The sequence below is a fragment of the Melitaea cinxia genome, chromosome 13, assembly GCF_905220565.1.
Source record: "Melitaea cinxia chromosome 13, ilMelCinx1.1, whole genome shotgun sequence".
NCBI classification, from domain to species: domain Eukaryota; kingdom Metazoa; phylum Arthropoda; class Insecta; order Lepidoptera; family Nymphalidae; genus Melitaea; species Melitaea cinxia.
The window spans coordinates 3,140,529-3,164,018 of record NC_059406.1 but is presented as its reverse complement, the minus strand read 5'-3'; the positions used below and the strand labels follow the sequence as shown (position 1 = coordinate 3,164,018).

At 34.7% G+C, this 23,490-nt stretch overlaps 1 protein-coding gene across 1 annotated transcript; it reads right to left on the bottom strand.

Annotated features, from left to right (window-relative positions):
* Nucleotides 1-808: 808 nt before the first annotated feature.
* On the bottom strand, nt 809-22,104 carry LOC123658984 (protein fem-1 homolog CG6966). The gene is made up of 10 exons (XM_045594270.1): nt 21,835-22,104; nt 11,875-12,034; nt 6,562-6,762; nt 5,854-6,072; nt 4,879-5,071; nt 4,387-4,553; nt 3,311-3,529; nt 2,314-2,579; nt 1,555-1,731; nt 809-1,057 (listed from the first exon to the last, which is right to left on the bottom strand). The coding sequence occupies exons 1-10, from the start codon at nt 21,958-21,960 to the stop codon at nt 809-811; spliced, it is 1,977 nt and encodes a 658-aa protein (XP_045450226.1). The 5' UTR covers nt 21,961-22,104.
* Nucleotides 22,105-23,490: the final 1,386 nt, after the last annotated feature.

Genomic DNA, 23,490 nt, shown 5'->3' with positions numbered 1-23,490 from the left:
ATAAATTTATATATACGAATAAAATATTTAAGTAAAACATTAAGTTCAAAGGTATCCATTATTATCACATTAACTTTTTCCTGTCAGTTTTTAAAATGTTATAATTAATAAAGGATAGTTTGGTTACAACATGAAAAAGAAAAAAAATAAGTACTCTTTTCATGTATTTACAAACAGAAAATCAAATAATATAGTTAAATTACACTTTCGCGATCAATTGAAACGATATTGATTTTTATAATTTAGTAACAAAAACCTTCTTGAATCTTTATATTAAGTAAAAATGAATTTAATAACCATAACAAATTCAGAATTACGTAAAATAAAATATTTATGAGATGATTAATATCACATTTTATACACGGCAATTTATTCTAAAATGATCGGACACATACCGAGGATCGAACCGTATAGGCGTAACACAGATACAAAAGCCACACGTCGTAGACAGTTATGAGATCCGTCAGTTTGACAGCTGTCAAAAACGTTCTTATTTCAAATAAGGAATGGCCGTCTATTTTTAAAATTAAACGTTGGCAAAGCTGGCACGTAAATTAAGGCAAAACCCAAAAAAGATAACTACGCGACCTTACTGTAAAACCGTGTGTCAAATTATATCAGACAGTCTCACCAAAACTAACTCATATAATTTGACATACCATTCTAATTCTAAGCATCTATAAAAAGTCTATGAGAATGGCGTTTCGAAACATCCCAAAGATGATTCTGATATTATAGACAACTAGGTATTATGTTAAGAAAATTCTTGACTCGTGGCTTCGCACAGAGTAGATGAACACAGAGTGTTTCAGTGAGTGATTATGGTCGCATGTAAGCACTGCGGTACGACGTGTCGGTAGGGTAATCTATAATTCTTAACCGTGCGAGCCGCGAGGCATTTTAAAGTTGTATATTTTAATGGATTGACTATGGCGCCGAGGCACTGTTGCGTCGATTTGAGGATTTCTTCTGGAGTTTCACCCTCATAGTTGACCGTGTCGATGTGTGCGCCGTGCGATAGGAGTTCTCGCACTACCTCCGCGGGACACGGGTTCAGCTGAAATTTTAATTGTTGCATTTTATAACTATCATTTAAATTTTTTCAAACAAATATATGTTTCTACTTCAAAGGTCCCAATGACACAATGATTCCATCAAATAACATATACTATATACTTCAAACACTACATGTTTGTTGTGGACTCTTGCATTTGAATTTGGCTCGCCCTCCGCGTGGCATTGTATGAAGCACGCCGCCCGCGGTGACGTCACGAGACAGTCAGCACCCACCTTGCAGACGAGGTGCAGCGGCGTGTTCCCGTCCGCGTCGCGCGCGTCGGGCGCGGCCCCGAGGCGCAGCATGAGCGCCACGAGCGCGGGGCACGCCGCCCGCGGTGACGTCACGAGACAGTCAGCACCCACCTTGCAGACGAGGTGCAGCGGCGTGTTCCCGTCCGCGTCGCGCGCGTCGGGCGCGGCCCCGAGGAGCAGCATGAGCGCCACGAGCGCGGGGCACGCCGCCCGCGGTGACGTCACGAGACAGTCAGCACCCACCTTGCAGACGAGGTGCAGCGGCGTGTTCCCGTCCGCGTCGCGCGCGTCGGGCGCGGCCCCGAGGCGCAGCATGAGCGCCACGAGCGCGGGGCACGCCGCCTCGCTGCCCGCCGCGCCTCGCGCCCGCCCGCCCTCCGCCGAGCACGCCACGTGCAGCGACGAGCGCCCTTGCCGTACCTGAGAACAATACCAAAATAATTCTGAAAATATTCTACTCTGAATAATGTAGCTAGCTATCCGTAAGAAATCACTTGGTGTTCGTACATAAAGATTTTCAACCGAGGCCAGCAAAATTAAACATAGATACAAACAAAAATGATCGTTTTGTAATTAATTTTTACTCAATTAGGGTGGCAAAGAAGCATACAGTCCGCTTAATGATAAGAGGATAATTTAACCTATCCTCGTAGCGCACAGCATCTGTAAAACCAATAGCATTGCAAGCACATTACTGAGCTAACTCGCACCGCTCCCAGGAGCTTTGGCTACCTTACTCACCATAGGGACACGATTACTACCTTATTTTAAGGTTGAGAAAATTCAACAGTGAGCGATTCAAATTTCAAGCAATATATTCCCTATCTCAATTAAGTACCAATAATAATCTGGCTCGAAGGGCCATTTAATAATGAATCCGTTCCAGTTAAATATTCACTACTGGCTGTACTATTGATGGTTTACTTATTTATTGTACATAGAAGCGAACTCCTTGATTTAATTCTTCAATACCTACTGAAATCACAAATTCATATGTCTTACCTTAATATCTAGTTTGACGAGTGAGTATACAGCCTTATGAATCTTTCTGGAAACGTCCTCTGTGCACTCCGGCTCTTCAAGCAGTTTCGCCATTAATGCCGCCAAGTGCAGCGATATCACTAACACCCTCTGTAGTGTTGTCAACGTATGTTCCCTATCGATACTAATTTTGGAATCGAGTAAGGCCTTGCCTCGGTCGATTTCTGCCAACGCTTTCCTAAATACTGGGTCTATGTCTTCGAACGTCACTGGTGGAACTATGCGACCTGAAAGTTAATTAAATTTAAATAAAAAATATGATTGCATTTCATATGAATTGAATTTCCTACTTTCAAATTGTCCTTGAAAAACTATAAATTATAAAGTTACAATCAGACTGGTCATTTTTGTGACAAGCACACTCGTACTTACGTACTCAACCAGCTTAAGTAAAAAAAAAAAGTAGGCTTGACATTACATAATTAGAAGGCAATTAAAATTATGACGTTCGAATTTCGAACGCAAATGGTGACGTCACACGCATAAGCTGGTAATAACAAATAAATTGCAATTAGAACTACAACATTAGAATTTAGTACGTGATCGGTGGCGCCACGCACACAGAGCTGGATATAATACAATTAGTAAAACTAGATTCGAATTAAGAACTCGTAAACAGGCTGAACACAAGACACAGATTGAAATTTGGTACGGCTTTCCGAACGTATGAAAGCGGTTCTCGCCTTACGTCACTTCCATAGATATGTCGGTCGATTGGGCTAGCTTGTTACAATTCCTTTTATACAAAAAATAATAAAGTAAGTAGTACACTAAAATATCAATTATTTCATAGTTATACGTCAAGATATATAACACAATAAAAAATAACTCTCGAATTGGGAAGGCGAGTTCTGACGTCACTGAACGTCACAGAACGTCACTGAACGTCACTTGAACGTCACTGAACGTCACTTGAACGTCACTTGAACGTCATTGAACGTCACTGAGCGTCACTCACCCCTGAGCGGCGGCCGCGCGCGCTCGGCCAGCATGTAGGAGAAGAGCTCCGCGAAGCTGTAGAGGCTGGACTGCGTGAGCGGCGACAGCGGCGGCAGCACGGCGCGCTGCATGTCGAGCGCGTGGTGCCACAGCTGCCGGCAGCGCGCGAAGCGGCCCGCGTCCGCGTACACGGCGCCGCGGTAGCGCACGTAGTACGACGTGTCCGGGTGCGCGGGCCCTGTGGGGGGCGACACTTTTATTCGAATTGTATTGCGATTTGACCGTCCTAAACGATCGTGGGCTATGTTATTTGTACGATGGAAGATTGTTTTGTGATTTTTTTTTTTTTATACAAGTGATATACATCCACTGGCTTTTGAACCCATGTCCTTTTTCATTCTAAAAACATGCCATTTTTATTTTTATTTTTTTATTTCAAGGTAGGCGTTACTCAGCAACATCACTGTTCAAGTTAGACTAACTTAATGTCTTCAAAAGAGACGTGAGTCCACCGACCGGTTCTTATTCTAATGTATCATGGGCAGAATCAGGGGCAGAAATCTGTCGTCCCCTTCTCCAGTGTTAGAAATTAATTAAAAACGTGGCCAGGTGCTCCGGGCTTGTTGAAGACGATACAGAGACACTCGTTATTAAGATTGCACTGTGATTTTACTGGCCCAGACGATCAAGGACATTATTATTCATCCGATGGAAGATTTTATTGTGATTTTATGGCTTCAGAAGACAGAATCTTGATAGAGGCATCCTTTCTAAACAGCGTTAGAATTTAATTAAAAAAACGACACTATTCATCCGTTGGAAATTTTTATTGTGATTTTAGTGCCCCAAATGATCAGGAGCAGAGACTTTATAGAGGCATGACGTGTCAGGGAGCGCAGGGCCAGTGTAAGAACACATCACCAAACTCATTCGCCCGATGGACTGTAATTTGTAATCAGTTAAATAGTAAGTTAATTAAAATCATGATTATTGACTGACTTGAAAGATAAATTATCTCCAGAGTTACACATATGTCTATTAAGCTATTAAGTTGTACTTCTGCGATTAATTTACAATAAATTTAATTAAAATTACCTAATATCCTCTCTCTTATGACCAGCGCCTGCATCCTCATGGCATCTGGGTCCGCCAGTAGTTCCTCTAACTGTTGCGCGTCGCTCGGCTCCACTGCATAGTCGTACGCCTCTATACGGGGAATGTCCTTAGGTTTTGGTATCGGTTCACTGTCGTCTGCTGGAAACCTAAAAACAGGTTTTTTATTACTTGACAGTTAATGCGATTCCATAGGCAGATAATTTTCTTATTATAAGATTCTAATGAGAAGGACCAGCAAGAACGTTTAGTGTTTAAAAAAAAAGTAAATAAACTACTAAATTACTAGAATATTTTGTCTTTAACAAATCTGTCAATATAAAAAGTTATTCACTTTAATTTAATGTCAGTATTGACGAGAAGCATCAGCAAGAGTTAACCATAAATCTTCAAAATAAAAAAAAAAACCGACAAAATGATATTCAATTATTAAAAATGCAGTTAAATGATGTAGTATATAGTATTATTGCTTACCTATCGTCCATCGCTCGCTTCCAAAGCGCGAGCGCGCCGACCATATCGCGACGTTTATCGACATACGTCGCGCCCAACAACTCTAGCGCATCGATACGTTGCTGTCGCGTCACTAGACCGTACTCCGTGTTTATTAGATGTTCGACGATGTGCGTGTGTCCTGTCACCGACGCTGCTAGCAAAGGTGTCATGCCTGAAATAATTAATTGATATAATTATAGTCAATTATTTACCGATTGTGACACTTGTTACAATATTTATGATTTCATTCTACGAGTACATACTCCAACAAACAACATATTTGTATTTTAATAGGTTTAATGTAGGTATGTTTCCTAAACCAGACTGATTATAGTAGGTTAACATAAATTACTTGGTTTGCAATCGCAAATATTGGGCTTAGACTAATTAACTATAAGTTATTCACGTTCTGAAGAAATGGTGATTTTCCACTTCCTCTCAGCTTAGTCCTGAACAATTAAATCGTAGTAAATTAAAACGCCTGATGAAGATTGGAACTCGAACGACGGCGAAACATGAAGTGTTGTAGTCTTTTCGCGTTAAGAAAATAGTAACTCATCGTTGTCAATTAGCTTAGTCATAGCCCTTGAACAATTACCGTAACGTACCGTAATTAATCGTACTAAATTAAAACGCGTCTGAAGGGATTACTACAACTGGTCAATTAGAACACGTCTTTCTAATTTAGTTTGATACTATATTACGTGACAGCTATCATCATCATCATCATTTCAGCCTACTATCACAGTCCACTGCTGGACACAGGCCTACACAAGTTCACGACAAAAATAGCGCTAACTCATGTGTGTTGCCCATAGTCACCATGCTGGGCTGGCGGGTTGGTGGGGCTGGGCTGGCTTTGTCGCACCGAAGACGTTGCTGCCCGTCTTCGGTGACAGCGATGAGTCACTGTTTTCTTAACATGAATAGACTGTAAACAGCTTACAAACCCACCATATGAGTCCACATCCATAGTTGCTCCGTGTCCTAACAGCATTTTGAGTATATGAAGCGAACCGCTTTCCGCGCAGTCGTGCAGAGCCGTGTTGCCTTTAACACTCTTCCTGTTAACGTCCGCGTTCAACGATAGCAGGTACTTCGCTATGTGTATATGACCTTTGTAACAGGCTATCATTAGGCACGTGTGACCGTGTCGATTCGCTATTTCTATATCTGTAATAGATAATTAGATATATTTTTTTACATTTTTATAAGCGTTAGAAAACTAGAAACGTGTATAAACTATTGTGAACTTCATTCTTATGCTATCCGCCATTTTAGATTTCTTGGAACGTCATTTAACGCCAATTATTTTAAGTGAGTTTAGTGCAATTTATTTTAAATGACATGACACATCTAACATTATTTGATGCTTAATAAGTCGGCTTAAATTTTTTACTATAATTATTAACTGGCTCTCAATTCGACTGTTTTTTGTTATTTTCAAACTTTTTATTGGGTACGACGATTTCGATGATTCTTTTTAATTCGAAAACTATTGCTGGTCGTGTGGTGCATTTAAATTTTTCAGCGATACCGTACAAGTAGTATTTGAGTTATCGATTCCAGTCGATATAAATTGAAGTCAAACAATTACTTTACAGTAAAATGTCAACAATCTTTCGTACAACGTACGTATATTCATATGTGTATCATATTTACCTGCGCCATTCTCAACTAGGAACTTAACAATAACAAAGTGACCGTCGAAGCACGCTGCCCTGAGCGGCGTGCTGTGCGTACGCGTCGTGGAGTTGACGTTCGCGCCCGCACGAACTAACAAGCGCACCAGGGGCAGGTGGCCCGCCGCGGCCGCGCACCACAGTGGCGGTGCGCCCTCTATCGTCTCGCCATCGAACGTTACTGTAACGAGAAAATATTATTAAAAACTTTTGACAACAGTGTTAAGATAACGCACAACGGGATATATCCTTCTCAATATCTGGAGCAGCTCGTCTGGGGAAGTACCTCAAACTTAAAAAAGATCATAGAAAAATAATACTGCTTTTAAGTAATATTGTGTTCATGAGGTGAGTAAGGTGACCAGAGCTGCTGATGAGGCTGATCGGGGGTAGGGTCGGCAAAACGCTTGCAATGTTGTTGCAGGCGTCTAAGGTCTACGGTAACCGCTTAACCGCGTTGTGTGCCGTACGCTTGTTTGAGACCTAGTCACATTTAAAAAAAACTTACGACAGATATCTCAAAAAAAAAAAAATAAACTATAGAATTCTAACGCTATGTGCGTTTGATATTACCTAAAATCGTTTATCATACATCATCTTAGCCTATAAATTTGTACAATTAATATGAATTTATGTATATATGTTTTGTTATATAGGTATTTGTGTCGCGTGCCTGTATCGTGGCATATAAACGCAGGTAAAATGGCATCGGGCCAGACTAATGACGCAACGGGAAAATGAATACGTTTAAAAACAATAACACTTACGATCACCGCGGAAACACGTTTCGTACATTCACTCGATATAATTAGAAAGAAGCGGTTAAAGAAATATTGACGCAAATAACTGAGACCATGAACAAAATGTTCGAAAAATGTTTTGTTTCTTTTTTATTTGGAAGATTAACTGTTTTCAGTTTATTACAATAAAATAATTATACCAACACACACCTGTGAAGTCGTTCAGTTTTTAAACTCTTAAGCTAATATACATTGTACCTTAACTACTACAAATATCTATACAAAGTTTATAATCTGAAGAGTTTGGTTGTTTGTTTTAATTTGAAAAAGTGATTATTTTTGTATTGGAAAGTCCATTTACCAACAGGCTGCTTTCTCCACGTATGAGAAGGATTGGAGCTTAATCCACTACGCTACTTTACGCCAGTTGGTGGTTATGTTCCTTACTATGGAGTAAAAATCGCTATAAGGTATTTATGACAACAACCGGGCCCTTAACGTGCTCTCCGAGGCACGGTAGGGTAACATAAGGACAGACATCCAAACAAGAAAGGAATATTTGTACAAATACAAATATCCACCCCGAGCGGGATTCGAACCCACAAACCGTCGGCGTTTTAGGCGACTACTCGCATCACTACACCAGGGCGGTTGTATTAATTATGCAATCTTAAAAAATTTCGATATTTCAATTTAAAGAACAACGCAAATGACAAAATATTCATCATGTTTACAATGCTTCTTCAAGTATCTTGACTTGTCAGTCGTCTTGTGGTACTTCACAGATATTGTGCGATGAGAGATTGAGTCACTTCTCACTTGTCGATGTCACTTTTATTCGCATTTAAGTTCTCGTTACACTCACTAATGTCATGAAATTAAAATTGCAAATATTTCTTTTATAAAAGCATTTTTTTTTATTAAAAAATTTCGTTTGATGGATTTAAGATTTAAAATAGTCGTTGACTTATCTAAATGACAGTATTTTGGCATTTTTAACTATATAATACGTAGACTACAACATTAGGACAGTACGTACAGTTACCATATTAGGGTTCCGTACCCAAAGAGTGAAACAGGACCCTATTACTAAATCTCCTCTGTCCGTCCGCCCGTCTGTCTGTCACCGGGCTGTATTTTATTTTATTATAAATTTTCACATATAATGTATTTCTGTTTGCGCTAAAACAACTAATACTAAAAAACAGAATAAAATAAATATCTAAGGGAGCTCCCATAAAAAAAACGATTTTTTTGCTCAATTTTGCTTAATATTGACAACCAATAAAGCGCTTCTAATATTCACAGAATAATTAATTATATATTGAGCGCGTTGACGCTATGGTCAGGGCACTGGCTTGTGGCTTTTGCGTTAGCGGTTGCAGGCTCGATCCCCGCACATGACAAACATTTGTATTGGCCATACAGATGTTTACCGTGGTCTGGGTGTTTGTGGAGTCCGGCCTGGTTGTTATCGTGTACCTAATAAGGTGTTACTCATAGTAAGGAATATATCCACCAACCCGCATTAGAGCAGCGTGATGGATTAACCTCTGACCCTTCTCCTAAGTAGAGAAAAAGGAAAGAGGTATATTCCCAGCAGTGGGATATTACAGGCTGAAGCGATATTCACTTTACAAATAACTACTTAATTATATTAAAATATAACAAATATTTAAAGGTACTTCCACCAGATATTTGAAAAATAAAGTGTGTGTATATATATATATATATATATATATATATATATATATATATATATATATATATATATATATATATATATATGTATATTTAGCATTTAGAATAAATCTTTTTCTATTTATAAATTTATTAATATATTTGGTATACATATACCGCATTGTTTTGTCAATCACAACAAAAAAAAACACTAAAAGTCCACAGTACGAGTGTGACCTTAGCAACGTACCAGTAAAAGATCAATGAACCTTTTAATGGAGCAATTGGATCTCTCAAATTACACGTGAGCGTGAAATCTACGAAATGACGTGTTTAAATACTCCGCGAATATAATTTTACGAGGTTTATTTATCACTAGCTGCGCCCGCGACTCCGCCCGCGTGGAATTTAACAAAAAAGTTATTGTTCAGTTTGCAGTTATAAAATAAATAAATTTCCAAAATAAAAGTAGTCTAAGTTATTCCTTTTTACATCAGATATCTGCCAGTTAAAGTCCAGTGAAAATCGGTCCAGCCGTTTCAGAGATTGGCCGGAAAAAACAGACAGACAGACAGACAGACATACAGAGGCAAAATGTAAAAAAAATGTTATTTTGTTATATGTAACGTGTATACATCCATATGCATTTAGTAAAAAGCGGTAATTTTATTATTACAAACAGACACCCCAATTTTATTTATTTGTATTTTAACATACAACAATACACTATAAGTGTAATAACAATAAGTATAAGAGCTATTACTTAAATGAGATATAAAAGATTTAGTGTTAAATAATTTATCTCTGATAAATTCGGCTGAGTATTTAAATTTTATATACAACTAGCGCCCCGCGGCTTAACCCGTGTTCAATTTAGGAAAAACGAGCCTTTAACCTTTCTCGGTAGATGAACTATACAAACTAACTAACTAACACAAAGACATTTTTTAAATTCGAATTAGTAGTAGGTACCTAATATTTAGCGCGTTTAAACAAACAAACAAACTTCAGAAAACTTAAAAGCTTCATATTTATAACATTTCAGCGTCTTCGGTCCGACAAAGCCAGTACTGCGGTCACCAACCCGCCTGCCCAGCGTGGTGACTATGGGCAAAACACATGAGTTCACGTTATTTTTGGCGTAAACTTGTGGAGGCCTATGTCCAGCAGTGGACTGTATAGGCTGTAATGATGACATTTATATAGACTTCATGTCGTAACATGTAAAGTATGATTTTTGAGTTTTTTTTCGGAAATAGATACAATATGGCATTATTTTATGACTGTTGGTAATGTATTATAAGGTCTGTACTACAAAAACGTGTTTTAACGTAGTTTGTTCTAGAGCTAGCAATTTGAATTTTAAATTTTATTTTTATTTCTAAGATTGTATCTGTGAATACTTTCTTAGGTAGTCGTATGTTAACAAAACAATGCATGTATAAAAAAAAATGCTTGCTTATCCAGACTACGGAGTCGCTTTAGCGCGAATTAAAGGATTACTTGATTGCAATCGAATTTGTATACAAACAGAATTAACTCATACTGATGCTTGAATTATTTGTCGAAGCGTCTGTTTAAATATTCGCTCGTGAATGTAAACAAGGTACACTCAAGCAATTCGACATTGAACAACGGTATGAAAACATAGCCATATTATTATATTTGCTAAGCCAACATAGACATTTCAATAAAGATTCAGGTACCACGCAATCATGAGGTCTATAAACCTCGTAGAAATAATTTTCTTATGTATAGTTTAACGTACATATAATAAATAAATATGAATACACGGTCATCTGTTAATAAAGTAAGTGACTTAATGCTTGTGTTATATAGGTAACAGCCGACTGGTATAGCTGATAGTTCGATTTACCCGATTACTATCGATTTTTTTATTTGAACCAACAACCCCCGGAGCAGAAAGCAGGGTCGCGACAAATTGTGCCAACGGGCTAGTCAAAAGTTTTGTTTATATCAATATTAATAAACAAATCTATAATAAATAAAAAAATGCGTGTGCACAAAGTACACGTGTCAGAAGTGAAACTTCTTTGGCAAACTAATAAAAAAAACCTAATAAAAAAAACGATTTGAATAATTGAAAAAAAATTGTACGAACTATTTAATTCCATCTATCGTTAACTATACGAAATGTATTTTGTATCTCGAATCGTGCGTACACCTCCACGGGATCGCCCCCTTACACGCGAGACCGCCAGAAGGGCGTCCTCTACCACGCGAGCTCCTGCAACCACCGCCGAGCCGACCCAGCGCGGACAGTGGTGGCGACGACCCAGAGACGCGGGGGAGGACATCCCGTCGTTTACCTAATTAAGGCGAACACCCCAAGATTAAGGCGAACACCCCCAAGGGCAATGAGACCCTGGCCCAATAGGGACAAAATAATGTGACCCCGGAGGTGAAGCTCCGGCGATGATAGCCCGGGTAAAGAGGGCAACCTCGAGGCCCGTACCCGGACAGACCTTCGGGCCTGTCAGGAAGACCCACACACACATTTCTTTAATACGCTTTACTCTAAGTATCTATTCTAATACAAATTCAGTTTAATAATGTAATCTATAATTTATGTTTATAAGCTAAATTACAAAAAAACTTGCAATGAGAATAAATTACATTGTCGAAATTCTTTTAACGACATTTTATAAGTATTTAATTTAAGCGTCATCTAGTATTGCAATGTAATACTATCGATATAATGTAAATAACTACCTTTGTAGTTTTTATACAACACGCTAGGTAACTCTGCGTAAAATCGGGAACGTGCTGACGATGCTTTTAGTGTTGCAAGCGTCTATATGCTACGGTAAACGCTCGTTTGCCGCCCTTTGCGTATATGAAAGAAATCTCACCTGAACCGGGCTGCTCGATGTCCGCCTTGCAGCGTTCGATAAGGTACTCCGCGACGTCGAAGTGGCCGTTCCTGCAGGCGATCACGAGCGGCGTCGCGCCCGTCGTCTTCGCACCCACTAACATGCTCAGCTCGTCAGAGCGCCAACTGTGTAGGTACATCTGGAACAAACATATTGATACGTTAGTAAAATTCATAATCACCAATATGTATTTATATAAATAAAAATGAATAGCTAAATGTGTTATTAGGCGTAAAACTCAAGAACGGCTCGACCAATTTTTAGCTATTTTTTTATCTTCTACGCGTTTGTAAAAATTTGATGGTTCTTACGAAATGAAAAATTAATAAAATTTCGAAGTAAATTAGAAATTTTAAAAAATATAACGGTAATTTCAACTGCACGCGCTTGATAGTTTGTAAGACTGGACGTCTGTCGGTTTTAATATAAGCTTGTCATTAATAATATCCCGCTAAGGTCCCGCTAAGGATAAACCCCTAGTGAAGATGTATCCGGAGATAGACAAAGACTGTAAGACATTCCATAACAAGACTTCCAAATCCTACCTAAAAGAGCCCCATACTTACTTTTATCAAGTTAAATTTTTGTTCAGGCAAATTTTTCGTGTATAACAAGACACACTTTCGTTACATTAACAATAGTTTTGTCTGAATATATTAAAAAGTCGGACTACTGGACTATTATTGCTCCACTTATTATACTTACACAATAAAAATACGCACACGAACGTTTCTTACAATCGAATATTTAACAATATTATACCGTAGTCCCGGTGACTTTTTCATTAGGGTAATTGTTGTGAAAATTTCCTTTTGGTTACCTTACTTACCTCAGGAACACAATTATACTACTTGGCAGCAGAGTTATTTACTGTGATATTCTGTAAGGTACTTTCCCAATCGGGTTGCTCCAAATTTTAAGCAAGATATTTCGTTATGTGCCCTAACACAATAAAAGTTTTTAATTGCTATAAATATTGATAATTCAGGATAAGTGTACTTAAATAATACATATTTATATATAAGACAAAATCCTGGAGCAGAAAGCAATCTAATTTCGACAAGACGGGTCATCGATCTGCTATGTCTACGTCTAGATATCTATCCAGTAAGTATATAGGTATTTTTTTTATGTCACTAGGTCGGCAAAACAAGCGTACGGCTCACCTGATGTTAAGCGATTACCGTAGCTTATAGACGCCTGCAACACCAGAAACATCGCAAGCGCGTTGCCGACCCAATCCCCAATCCTCCCAGGAGCTCTGGTCACCTTACTCACCAACAGGAACACAATACTGCTTAAAAACAGTATTATTTTGCTGAGATCTTCTGTAAGGTCGAGGCACTACCCCAGTCGGGCTGCTCCATATTTTGAGCGGGAAATTCCTGCTGAGCCCTACCTCAGTTAAGGTATATTTTCTAATAAACGAAAGTTTAAATATTAAAATTAAATTTATAAAAAAAAAATACATCAATATAGTAAATTCTGCAAACGTACGTAAATTGGTAAACCGCACGTAACGCAATTGCTGTCTAGGAGCGTGATACGCATCATGTAACACATTACGAAATGTGGCGACGTTAATGATAACGGTGTCCGGTGGCGACCGCGCACCGTATCCAGAACCTTGACCCCGTGAGGTCAATCACCACTATTGTCCCTCTATACGGGTTTACAATTATGGCAAAATATTAAACTGCCTTGCAGTTTCGCCCACGGTCGATTTCTCTTTCTCAATAACTTATCCATTGAGAGGAATCAAACATTCTGTAAATACCCCACTGCTAAGCTAAAAGCCTTTATTTTTTCTTTTTAAAATAGTACTTTTCTTAACAAAGGAGAGTAATTTTCAAAGCAGCTTCATTGCGACTTAATGCGTATATTTATCTTTTAAGAATAACTATTCTTTTATCAATGATCTGATTGAGCCTGACCTTTTTTCTAGTCGGGAAGTTTTGAGGTAACAATCAAAACTCACAATACTCAAACTAGAAGCCACATAAAACTAGAAATTAATCTAGATGAGCAACCAATCTCAAATAAGAACAAATATCTATGCGATCAGACTATTATAATCAACGTGAACTTTCAGCACTTTTTTTGTATCGCAGGGGAACCCATTTATGGGTGATGTCCAGGACGCCCGGGTAGGCAGTCCTAAACCGTATGTCGGACTCAGCACTTGGTGGTGCAATACACGACTTTTTAATTGAAACTGTGAGTAGAGAGAACCTAGTGTATAAATATCTAATTCATATTCTTAATATAAATAATTTTACGTACAATAATTAAACATATGACAAAATATAAATCGACATAAACTAGTTATCGATTCTTTTGCTCTAAAGCTTAAATATCGATTATAATAATTATAACTTTAGTATTTAATCGCTTAAAATAAAAAGATTAATACTACCTATTACACTTAAGCTGCACTTTCTGTGCTAAGTATTCAATTTAAAATTGCAACTGTCATATCGCAAACGTAATGAGCACAATAACCGTTATGGCAAAAATTTATAAATGCAAATACTAAATTTTTTTATACATATATGCGATCTCTATACATAAATTTTGTGATCATTACTTAAATAATAAAGCATACCTAATTCGTGTTCTTCTTTCAACATATTATTTAACATTCAATTTTCACCAACTTTACATATAATACATATTAAAAACAATGCACTGACGAATGACACAAACGATATAATTTATACTGCTTTATACAGAGTAATTATGAGTCAGATATACAAATTAAATTATAAAAAAAAAGTTCCGTCATAAATATTTATGTAATTATGCAAAGATGTTCTTTTGTGAAAGGGAATGTTTAAAATGTATTTAGCAAACGTCTGACTGTATTGTTGTCTTAAAGTTTAGTAACTTTTTGCGATTTTCCTTTGTTTTTAATAGCGAATGATCAAATAGGTATAGCGTATATGTCAGAGGTTTACGACTGATATAAAACTTTTTGAGTCAACGGAAATAACGTGTTTAAAACTTTCAAAAACAATGTAACGAATCTTTATGCTTAGTTTGTATTGTATGAAGTTAATAATTACAAAAACAAAAAAGATCAGCGTTTCCAAATGTTGACTCTCATATTCATGGTTTAAAGAAACTTCGAAAGTAGATATAACACGTATACATCATTGTGCCCGTTTCTTCTGGTGTCCCCCAGGGCTCGCACCTTGGTCGTCTACTTTTCAATATTTTTATAAATGATATACATAAATTTTTCGAGAATTCAGATATACTTATTTATGCTGATGACATGAAAATTTTTAGGTGTGTATCTAATAATTCTGACTGCTTACTACTTCAGAGTGACTTAAACAAATTGTACGATTACTGCTTAGTGAATTCCATGTATCTGAACATAAAAAAATGCTACGTGATATTCTTTTCTCGTAAGACTAACATAATTAATTTTAATTATCAACTTAATCAGGAGACAATAACACGAGTTACCGAGGTGCGAGACTTGGGTGTTCACATCGATAGCAAATTAACTTTTAAATCACATATTAATTATAACTGTAGTGTAGTTGGTATGATTGATTTTTAATGTTGTAAATAACTGAATTTGTTATCTTTTAATTGTTTATTATTCAATTGATAATTGTATAAAATGTTTCTATTCGTATTTGTTTACATAATTATTCAATTTACTACTGTTTGAATTATTTATATTTTCAGTGTGTAATTTATCGATTATTTCTTATTAATGTGTGCTTTTTAGCTCGTTGATGAATTATTTACTATTGGAAACTTTTGTATCAGTTGTATAAGATTTTTTTCTTGTATTATGGTAGTTTGTTTCCTAAATAAAATAAAATAAAAAAAATAAAAATCATTATTATACTTCTTTTAGGAGTCATTATTTCGGATTGGCTAGGTACATCCGCGGTCACATTCTTTTACTACAGATGTATAACGTGTATTGACACATTTCAATAAACTAGTTGTTGCCCAGTGATCGAAATTCGACCGTAATTAAAAATTTAAATTGAAAGAAAACAAAAAATATTGAAAATAAAAAACCTTTTTTTAAAATTTTTCAATTTGACTACAAACTGTTAATCAAAAAACAAGTATAATATGCGTGAGTGTGAATCTAATACATGGTAGTGTGTGTAAAGTTTTTTTTTTAATGAATTATATATTTTATGTTCATTTGAAAAAAATATTAGCATCCTGCACTCCTTATCTATATAAACTATAAGTGTACGGAAATTAATACTCCTCCGTCCGCGCAATTTTCGTAAAAAGGCGTACAAAGTTTTTGCTTCACGTCTATAACCAAAAATCATTTCCTCAATATGTACTAATATAATTAATTTATAAATTTATATAAAGTTAAGTAGGACACATTCTTTGCAAAACAATCTCGTTGTTATATAAATATGATGACATATCGATAGATGTTTAAAAGTGAAATCTGTAATGTAACGTTGGTCCGGCGCAAGGCACGCCGCGCCGTGGCGTAACATTTCAACACGCTCATACGCCGCGCCGGTCTATCGAAACTGGACAGTTTAACAATAACATCGTTATTATTTACTATTTCGTGTTACTTTGTAATTAGCGAAATAAAACTTGAAAATAGTAACGAGTATTGCAACGGTATAAGTTGAAATCGTACATTTTAAGCATGGTGTACAATGTTCTGCTATCAACTTTATTCACTTTTAAAATTTTATATATGACTACAGCTTACATAAATATTTAAAACAAGGTACTAAATATTATCAGTATATTTTGACACAATAGAGAAAAATTATTGGATGTAGTTGGACGTACTTTATATTAAATTGTGCCACAGCATTTATTAGCACAATAAATTTTAATACAAAATTTATAATTAATAACAAAACTTAATACAAAAATAGTTTCTAAATTTAACTAGTTAGGAGTTCGAGATTAGAGAGATAGAAATATACAACAAAAATGAGTTTATATAATTAAATAATTGTGTTTGCTCACAAACGAAAAAAAACCGACTTCAATTACATCGACGAGTAATACAACGTAGATCGACGAAAAAATAGTCAAGTAACTACGCGTTATCAAAGATTATTCAAAAAGTAGTTATCAGATCTCAATAAAATTTATATGTGACCACATGACAAACATCAGCTTTCGATTAAATTAAAAATTATTAAAATCGGTACACCCAGTAAAAAGTTATTGCGGATTTTCAAGAGTTTCCCTGGGTTTCTCTAGGATCCCATCATCAGATCCTGGTTTCCTTATCATGGTACAAAACTAGGGATATCCCCTTTCCAACAAAAAAGAATTATCAAAATCGGTACATCCAGTAGAAAGTTATGCGGTATAATACAACGTAGGTCGACGAAAAAAGCGTCAAGTAAAAACGCATTATTAGATATAACTCGAAAAGTAGTTGTTAGATCTCAAATAAATTTAAATGGGACCAATTGGCACACACCACCTTTCGATTAAAACAAAATTTGTCGAAATCGCTCCACCCAGTCAAAAGTTCTGATGTAACATACATAAAAAAAAAAAAAAAAAAATACAGTCGAATTGAGAACCTCCTCCTTGTTTCGAAGTCGGTTAAAAAAAATACTTGGCAAAATAATATTAAAAAATACCGCTTACATATCAAGTTATGACGACATTTTCAAATATTCAAAAATTACGAAATATTACGGAACGAATCAACTCAAATAAATATCAGACAGCATAATTTATAACATTACATAAGAATTTTGAAATAAGTAAATGTTTTAAAAAAAAAAACTTATAAATGTTACCAAAATAGTATGAGAATAAAACTTTCCTAATCACTGACAACATCATTTATATGGAAAACAGGATGTTTACAATTTTTAGTTTTCGGTCCTTTAAGTGCACAAGACTACGGCGCCTTTTAACCGACTTACAAAAAAGGAGGAGGTTCTCAATTCGACTGTATTTTTTTTTATGTATGTTACTTCAGAACTTTTGACTGGGTGGAGCGATTTCGACAAATTTTCTTTTGATCGAAAGGTGGTGTGTGTCATTTGGTCACATTTAAATTTATTTGAGATCTAACAACTACTTTTCGAGTTATATCTAATAATGCGTTTTACTTGACGCTTTTTTCGTCGACCTACGTTGTATTATACCGCATAACTTTCTACTGGATGTACCGATTTTGATAATTTTATCGAGATCTGATAACTACTTTTTGAGTAATCTTTGATAACGCGTAGTTACTTGACTATTTTTTCGTCGATCTACGTTGTAGTACTCGTCGATTTAATTGAAGTCCTTTTTTTTCGTTTGCGAGCAAAAACAATTATTATTAATAACACAGCATTGCAAAATTTGCAATAGTGACGAAACATTTCTCCGACGATTTATATCTTCGATACATACTCAGTTATCAAAACGATTTCATAATCAATTCAATCAATTCATTAGTGACATTGAACAACATCGACCCACATACAGATTTATAGATATTTTTTTAGAACGTTTCGATAAGGAGAATCCCCAATGACTCACGTATCGTTACGAAGACACCGCACTTTCACAACATTAAACTCAAACGAGTCGAATCGACTGTCATGACTTACTTTTATAACATTATCAAAATGTCATGTATTGTACCATGTTTTATAATAAAATACTAGCTGACCCCTTAAACGTTGTTTTGTCATATATGTTATTAACCCCCTTATAACTTAGGGGTATGAAAAATAGATGTTGGCCGATTCTCAGACCAACACAAAATCTCTTAAAAATTGGTAACATATAAAATGTATACATGAAGTATGTATACATGTAACATGTAATAACACGAGAATATTATATATATATAATTAAAATGTAATACAGTAATACATATTCATCATTAATATCTTTAAAATATGTCATTTGCAATGTAAATCCGTTAAATTATATACTTATATATGTGGGTCGGAAGTTAGTACTTACAGTACATTGTTAATATCAATGACAGTGTCTTAGAGCCTTCTGTGTAGTAATAACATATGATAATATTGCAAGATTTTTAGTGCATTTAGATGTCTACTTATATCATTTTTATTTTAAACAGTACAAATATAAGAAAAAAGTAGAAGGTTCTCTAATCGACTTTATTATTTTACGTGTATTACCTCGTAACTTTTTATTGAGTATACCGATTTTGATGAAGTTTAATTGAAAGCTGATGCTTTTTATGTGGCCCCATTTAAATTTTATCGAAATCTGACAAGTACTTTTGAGTTATGTCTACTAATGCGTATTTGACTGATTGTTTTACCGACTACCTATGTCGTTTTATAATCGTACGATTTCGTCGTAGCACAATGAACAACCCAAAGGAGATTGATCTATGTATGTACATGTATGTATGTATGTACTATGTATGATATTGTGTATGTATGTATGATCTAGTACCTATATAATGTCAAATTAATTTTTAAAAATAACATGATACATACTAAATTTTCTTAAACAGAACAGTTTTTTTAGTTGAAATTCTTTTGGAAATTATATTATATTTTTCGATCTTTCAGTGTTGCTTCTAAGATATCGAAAAACAAATTATTTTGTATAAATAAAGAACACAACGATGTTAGAAAAAAATTTACAATTGAAACAGTTAAAAACATAAGATTTAAAAGCAATGTTATGGCATTTAATTCAACATAACTATAATATGATTCCTAATGTGTCGACACATCGTAAAAGTAATATTACACAATATCCGCCTACAGTTGAAAGACACGCTGATGAATCATTAAGAACAGATTTGATTTTAATGACTTGTATATTTAAGACAAAATACTACGAGAGGGGCTTAAAAAATCTAGAATAAGTTTTTGTGCTCAGCGTTACAACGGAGTCACTAATAAGCGGATATGACAGACTTATCTTCATTGTTTGACGCAAGTGAGTTCAATTAACCTAATTTTTTAACAAATATTCCACTTCTGTAAAGTGCTGGCGTAAGTCGTTACTTCTGCTACAAATAAATAGAAGATTTATTAGTGGAATTTTTTAACAAAATTTTATATCAGACTCTCGTCATTATTCATTAAAAAAATAGTAATAATCAGTCGATTTATAATTATCAAAAAATCGTCTCATAAACAACAAATACAGAGAATAAAAGACTGTTTTTTTAAACCGCCTGAAAATAAATTAATTTCTCGATTAATCTTAAACAGAGACGAATGATAAAAAATAATTTATAGTTTGACCTACAATTGAATCTTTCATCAAAAATATTTTTACTACAGGCTTACAGAAATTAAAATTTAAATATATAATGAAAAATTAAAAAAGCCCTCGCCGGGCAGTGGAGCGTTTACACTCTGTTAAAATATATCTACATAAAAATAACTCAAAAGAAAATATGTTTAATTTAAACGCTTAATATAATAATGATGTCCTTTTACAATCCTAACGACAAAAATAAACTACCAAATAAATAATATAACTATATACTTGATACTAATATAAGAGAGGTAACAATTAAAAGTATGTAACAAGTCATTTAATATATTAATAATAAGAAAAAAAAAAACAATAACTTACAAAATAAACCCTTAGTCTCGATCGAGGTTCAGGTGATACTGATCCAAATTACACCGGGAACTTAAAATAAATCGTAAAAGACAATGAAGCCCTTGGGAACGGTTTCACAATGCATTGTCTTTGAGTTGAAAAAACGCAATGTGTCGCTTTTGTAACCAGGTTACAGGTTCAATGTCACAAAATATGTCTATTTATAAAAGTTTTGCGTCTTAATTATTTTTTGAGATTGCCTTGATTTTCCTTGGTCCCCAGATAATTATTTATTTATTTACAGGAAAAAAAAATAAGAATTGATGAAGCAGGGCAACGAAAACAATGTACCTACTGTTTAATGGTGCACTTGTAATAAATGAAAATTTACATAACAATCATAATTAGAAAATATATTATAAAGAAGTGATGTAGGCTATATAACATTACGTATCAAAATAATTAAGAGAGTTTTCAATTAGTGTATAGTGGGACAATGAAACAAACCTGACACACTTTAATCTTTGAATATTTCAGACGTTAATAAATACTTTCGTTTGGCTCATACTTTCATTTATTTTCTAATTTAAAGCCGAAACATATCGAATTACCCAAACTTAAATTTCACTTCTATTGGTGTGGAAAATGTAACACAATTTTCAATCGTTACGAACTAATAAGCGTGGCACGAATGATTATGAGGCGACGATTGTTTTTATGGCTTTATTTACTTTTTATACAATAAATAAGAAATAATGATAATAATAAATACTAGGATCAAATGGCGTATCAATGAACCAACATATAAAATAAAACAGGAAAACAGCCTTCAAATGTAAGCGGCGGCATTTTAAAACTTCATCCTGCTTACGCAGTTGCAATTTATTTTTTAGTAGGAAAATTACTTTGTAAGTAAAAAAGCAAAACTTTGGTATTCAACTCAATAATAACTGCAAATAAAGTTTAACAGTTAAGATTTCAATAGTTCACGTTTTAAAGATAATAAGTTATGTATGTTTTATTTTATATGAGTTCAGCATTCAGCGTTAAGTTGAAACTAATACTGTCTGTAAACTATACTTTTTGTCTTATATTTAAAGAAACTTCATCATGGCGACGTTTGAGGCACTTTTGATAAAATTGTAAAGTACGGTCGCAGTCAAAGTTTATTTTATTCTTATCAATAATAATAAAATTACACTTAGTTAAGAAAAATCAATATTCATTCGAAACTAAGCACACCTTAAACAATACTCATTTAAAATGGGAAAAAAGTATTGGAAAAACTTTTTCGTAGAATTTTTAGTTACTTGTTTTTTTTTTGTCCAAGACATCTATAGCCGCCATGTTGAATAGGTCTATGAACCTATTTAGATAATAATCATACCACGTATCAGTTTTAACTGTTACCTTCTTAAGTCTTCGTATCAGTCTCCTCTGCCGCCTGAGGAGCGTCTTCCCGCAGTGCCTCAGCCTCTCGATCCACTGGCACCTCATAGGCACCAGCTCCATAAGATCCCACACACCCACTGACATTTTCACATCACAATTCACAAATAAATTCACTTAACACTAGTTCAATTGTCGATTGATTGTCAAATCTGCGAAACCATTGAACCGATGACGTAAATTAGGTCTGTTATGTGCGTCTCATATACCAATTTTAATTATTAGAGGCCAACGAAATGGAACAGATCGTTTTATTACTAACATAGTGACGTAATAAGTTTAACATGAAGGGCGGTACGGAATTATTTTTGAGCAATACACCGCGTATTTTTTTTTGTTTTTATTTCAAGTTAAATGTTACGTCAATACGTTCACATTTATTTATTACTAGCTGTCCCCGCGATTCGTCCACGTGAAAATTAACAAAAAAAAAAGTTATTGTTCAGTTTGCAGAGTTAGAAAATAAATAAATTTCTAAAACAAGGTAGCTTAGGTTACTATTTATTACATCAGCTATCTGCCAATGAAAGTCCCGTCTAAATCGGTCCAGCCGTTTCAGACATTAGCCGAAACAAATGGTCAGACAGACAGAAATTGTAAAAAAAATATATGTTATTTTGGTAAAAAGCGGGTATTTAAATATCACAAACAGATACTCCAACTTTTTGCACACCTCATAACCGAAGCAGATGAGGTTGTGCTAGTTGCACAACTCCCTTACAAAAATCAAGCGATTTATTGAACTAAAATTGTCTCTATTTATTGCCTACCGCACTTGTAGAACAATATTTACATATAAATGTAACGGAAAAACACTAAAATCAACACTATGACTAAACTATGATAAATAAAAAACATGTTTAAAAAATTATTCCGTGAACGTCCGCCTGTCAAATGTATGGTATGGAGACTGGCGTGGTCATGATAAATGCCGAAAAACTTAACTGATCAAGTCCATTTATTTTTTATACGCTTTAGCATGATTTAAAAGTAAGTCTTTTCGAAGATTACGGTCTAATTCAATGCAGTTTATTTATAATTAGCAATAAAGAAAAAAATAATACATTTATGAGGCGTGCACTTTTATTTATTTATTTATATAGACTAAAACAAAAAAAAAAAATCCGTTCTCATAAAACAACTAACGTAAGTAGGCTTAAATAATATTTTTACCAATATTTTAATGACTAACGAAAACTTCGAAAAATCGACGATCAAAAGTTGATGCTGCAATAATTAACGCAATACTCGCCAAGGTGTTGTCCCTAAACACTTCTGACGCTATTAAAATTGAAAGCATTTTTATAAAGCGTAAAACAGAAAAAACATAAAACACAACTGCTTACTGTAACCGCGGAAATCTTAACGAGGACACCAAAAAAAAAAGAATAATTATGGATTACTTTATAAGAACTTAACATATGTTTTAATTGAATTTGTAATCATTACAAAAAGTTATAAACGACTTCAATTTTATTATACTATGACGTAAAATAAATTGACGCATTACATTAAAAAAATATACTTCTGTTCCGTATCCTTAAAATAGTTATTTTATTTAAAAAAACTTCGTAGTATACTAAATACGTCAAGTACTAAAATAATTGAAACAAATTC

What these genes read in the sequence shown, in the direction of transcription:
- LOC123658984 (XM_045594270.1), bottom strand. Translation starts at nt 21,960, where the DNA reads ATGTCAGTGGGTGTGTGGGATCTTATGGAGCTGGTGCCTATGAGGTGC. An exon ending in TATGGATGTGGACTCATATG is followed by an intron (nt 5,072 to 5,853) that starts GTGGGTTTGTAA and finishes TAATTATTTCAG; the next exon opens with GCATGACACCTTTGCTAGCA. An exon ending in TCGTCAAACTAGATATTAAG is followed by an intron (nt 1,732 to 2,313) that starts GTAAGACATATG and finishes TATTGTTCTCAG; the next exon opens with GTACGGCAAGGGCGCTCGTC.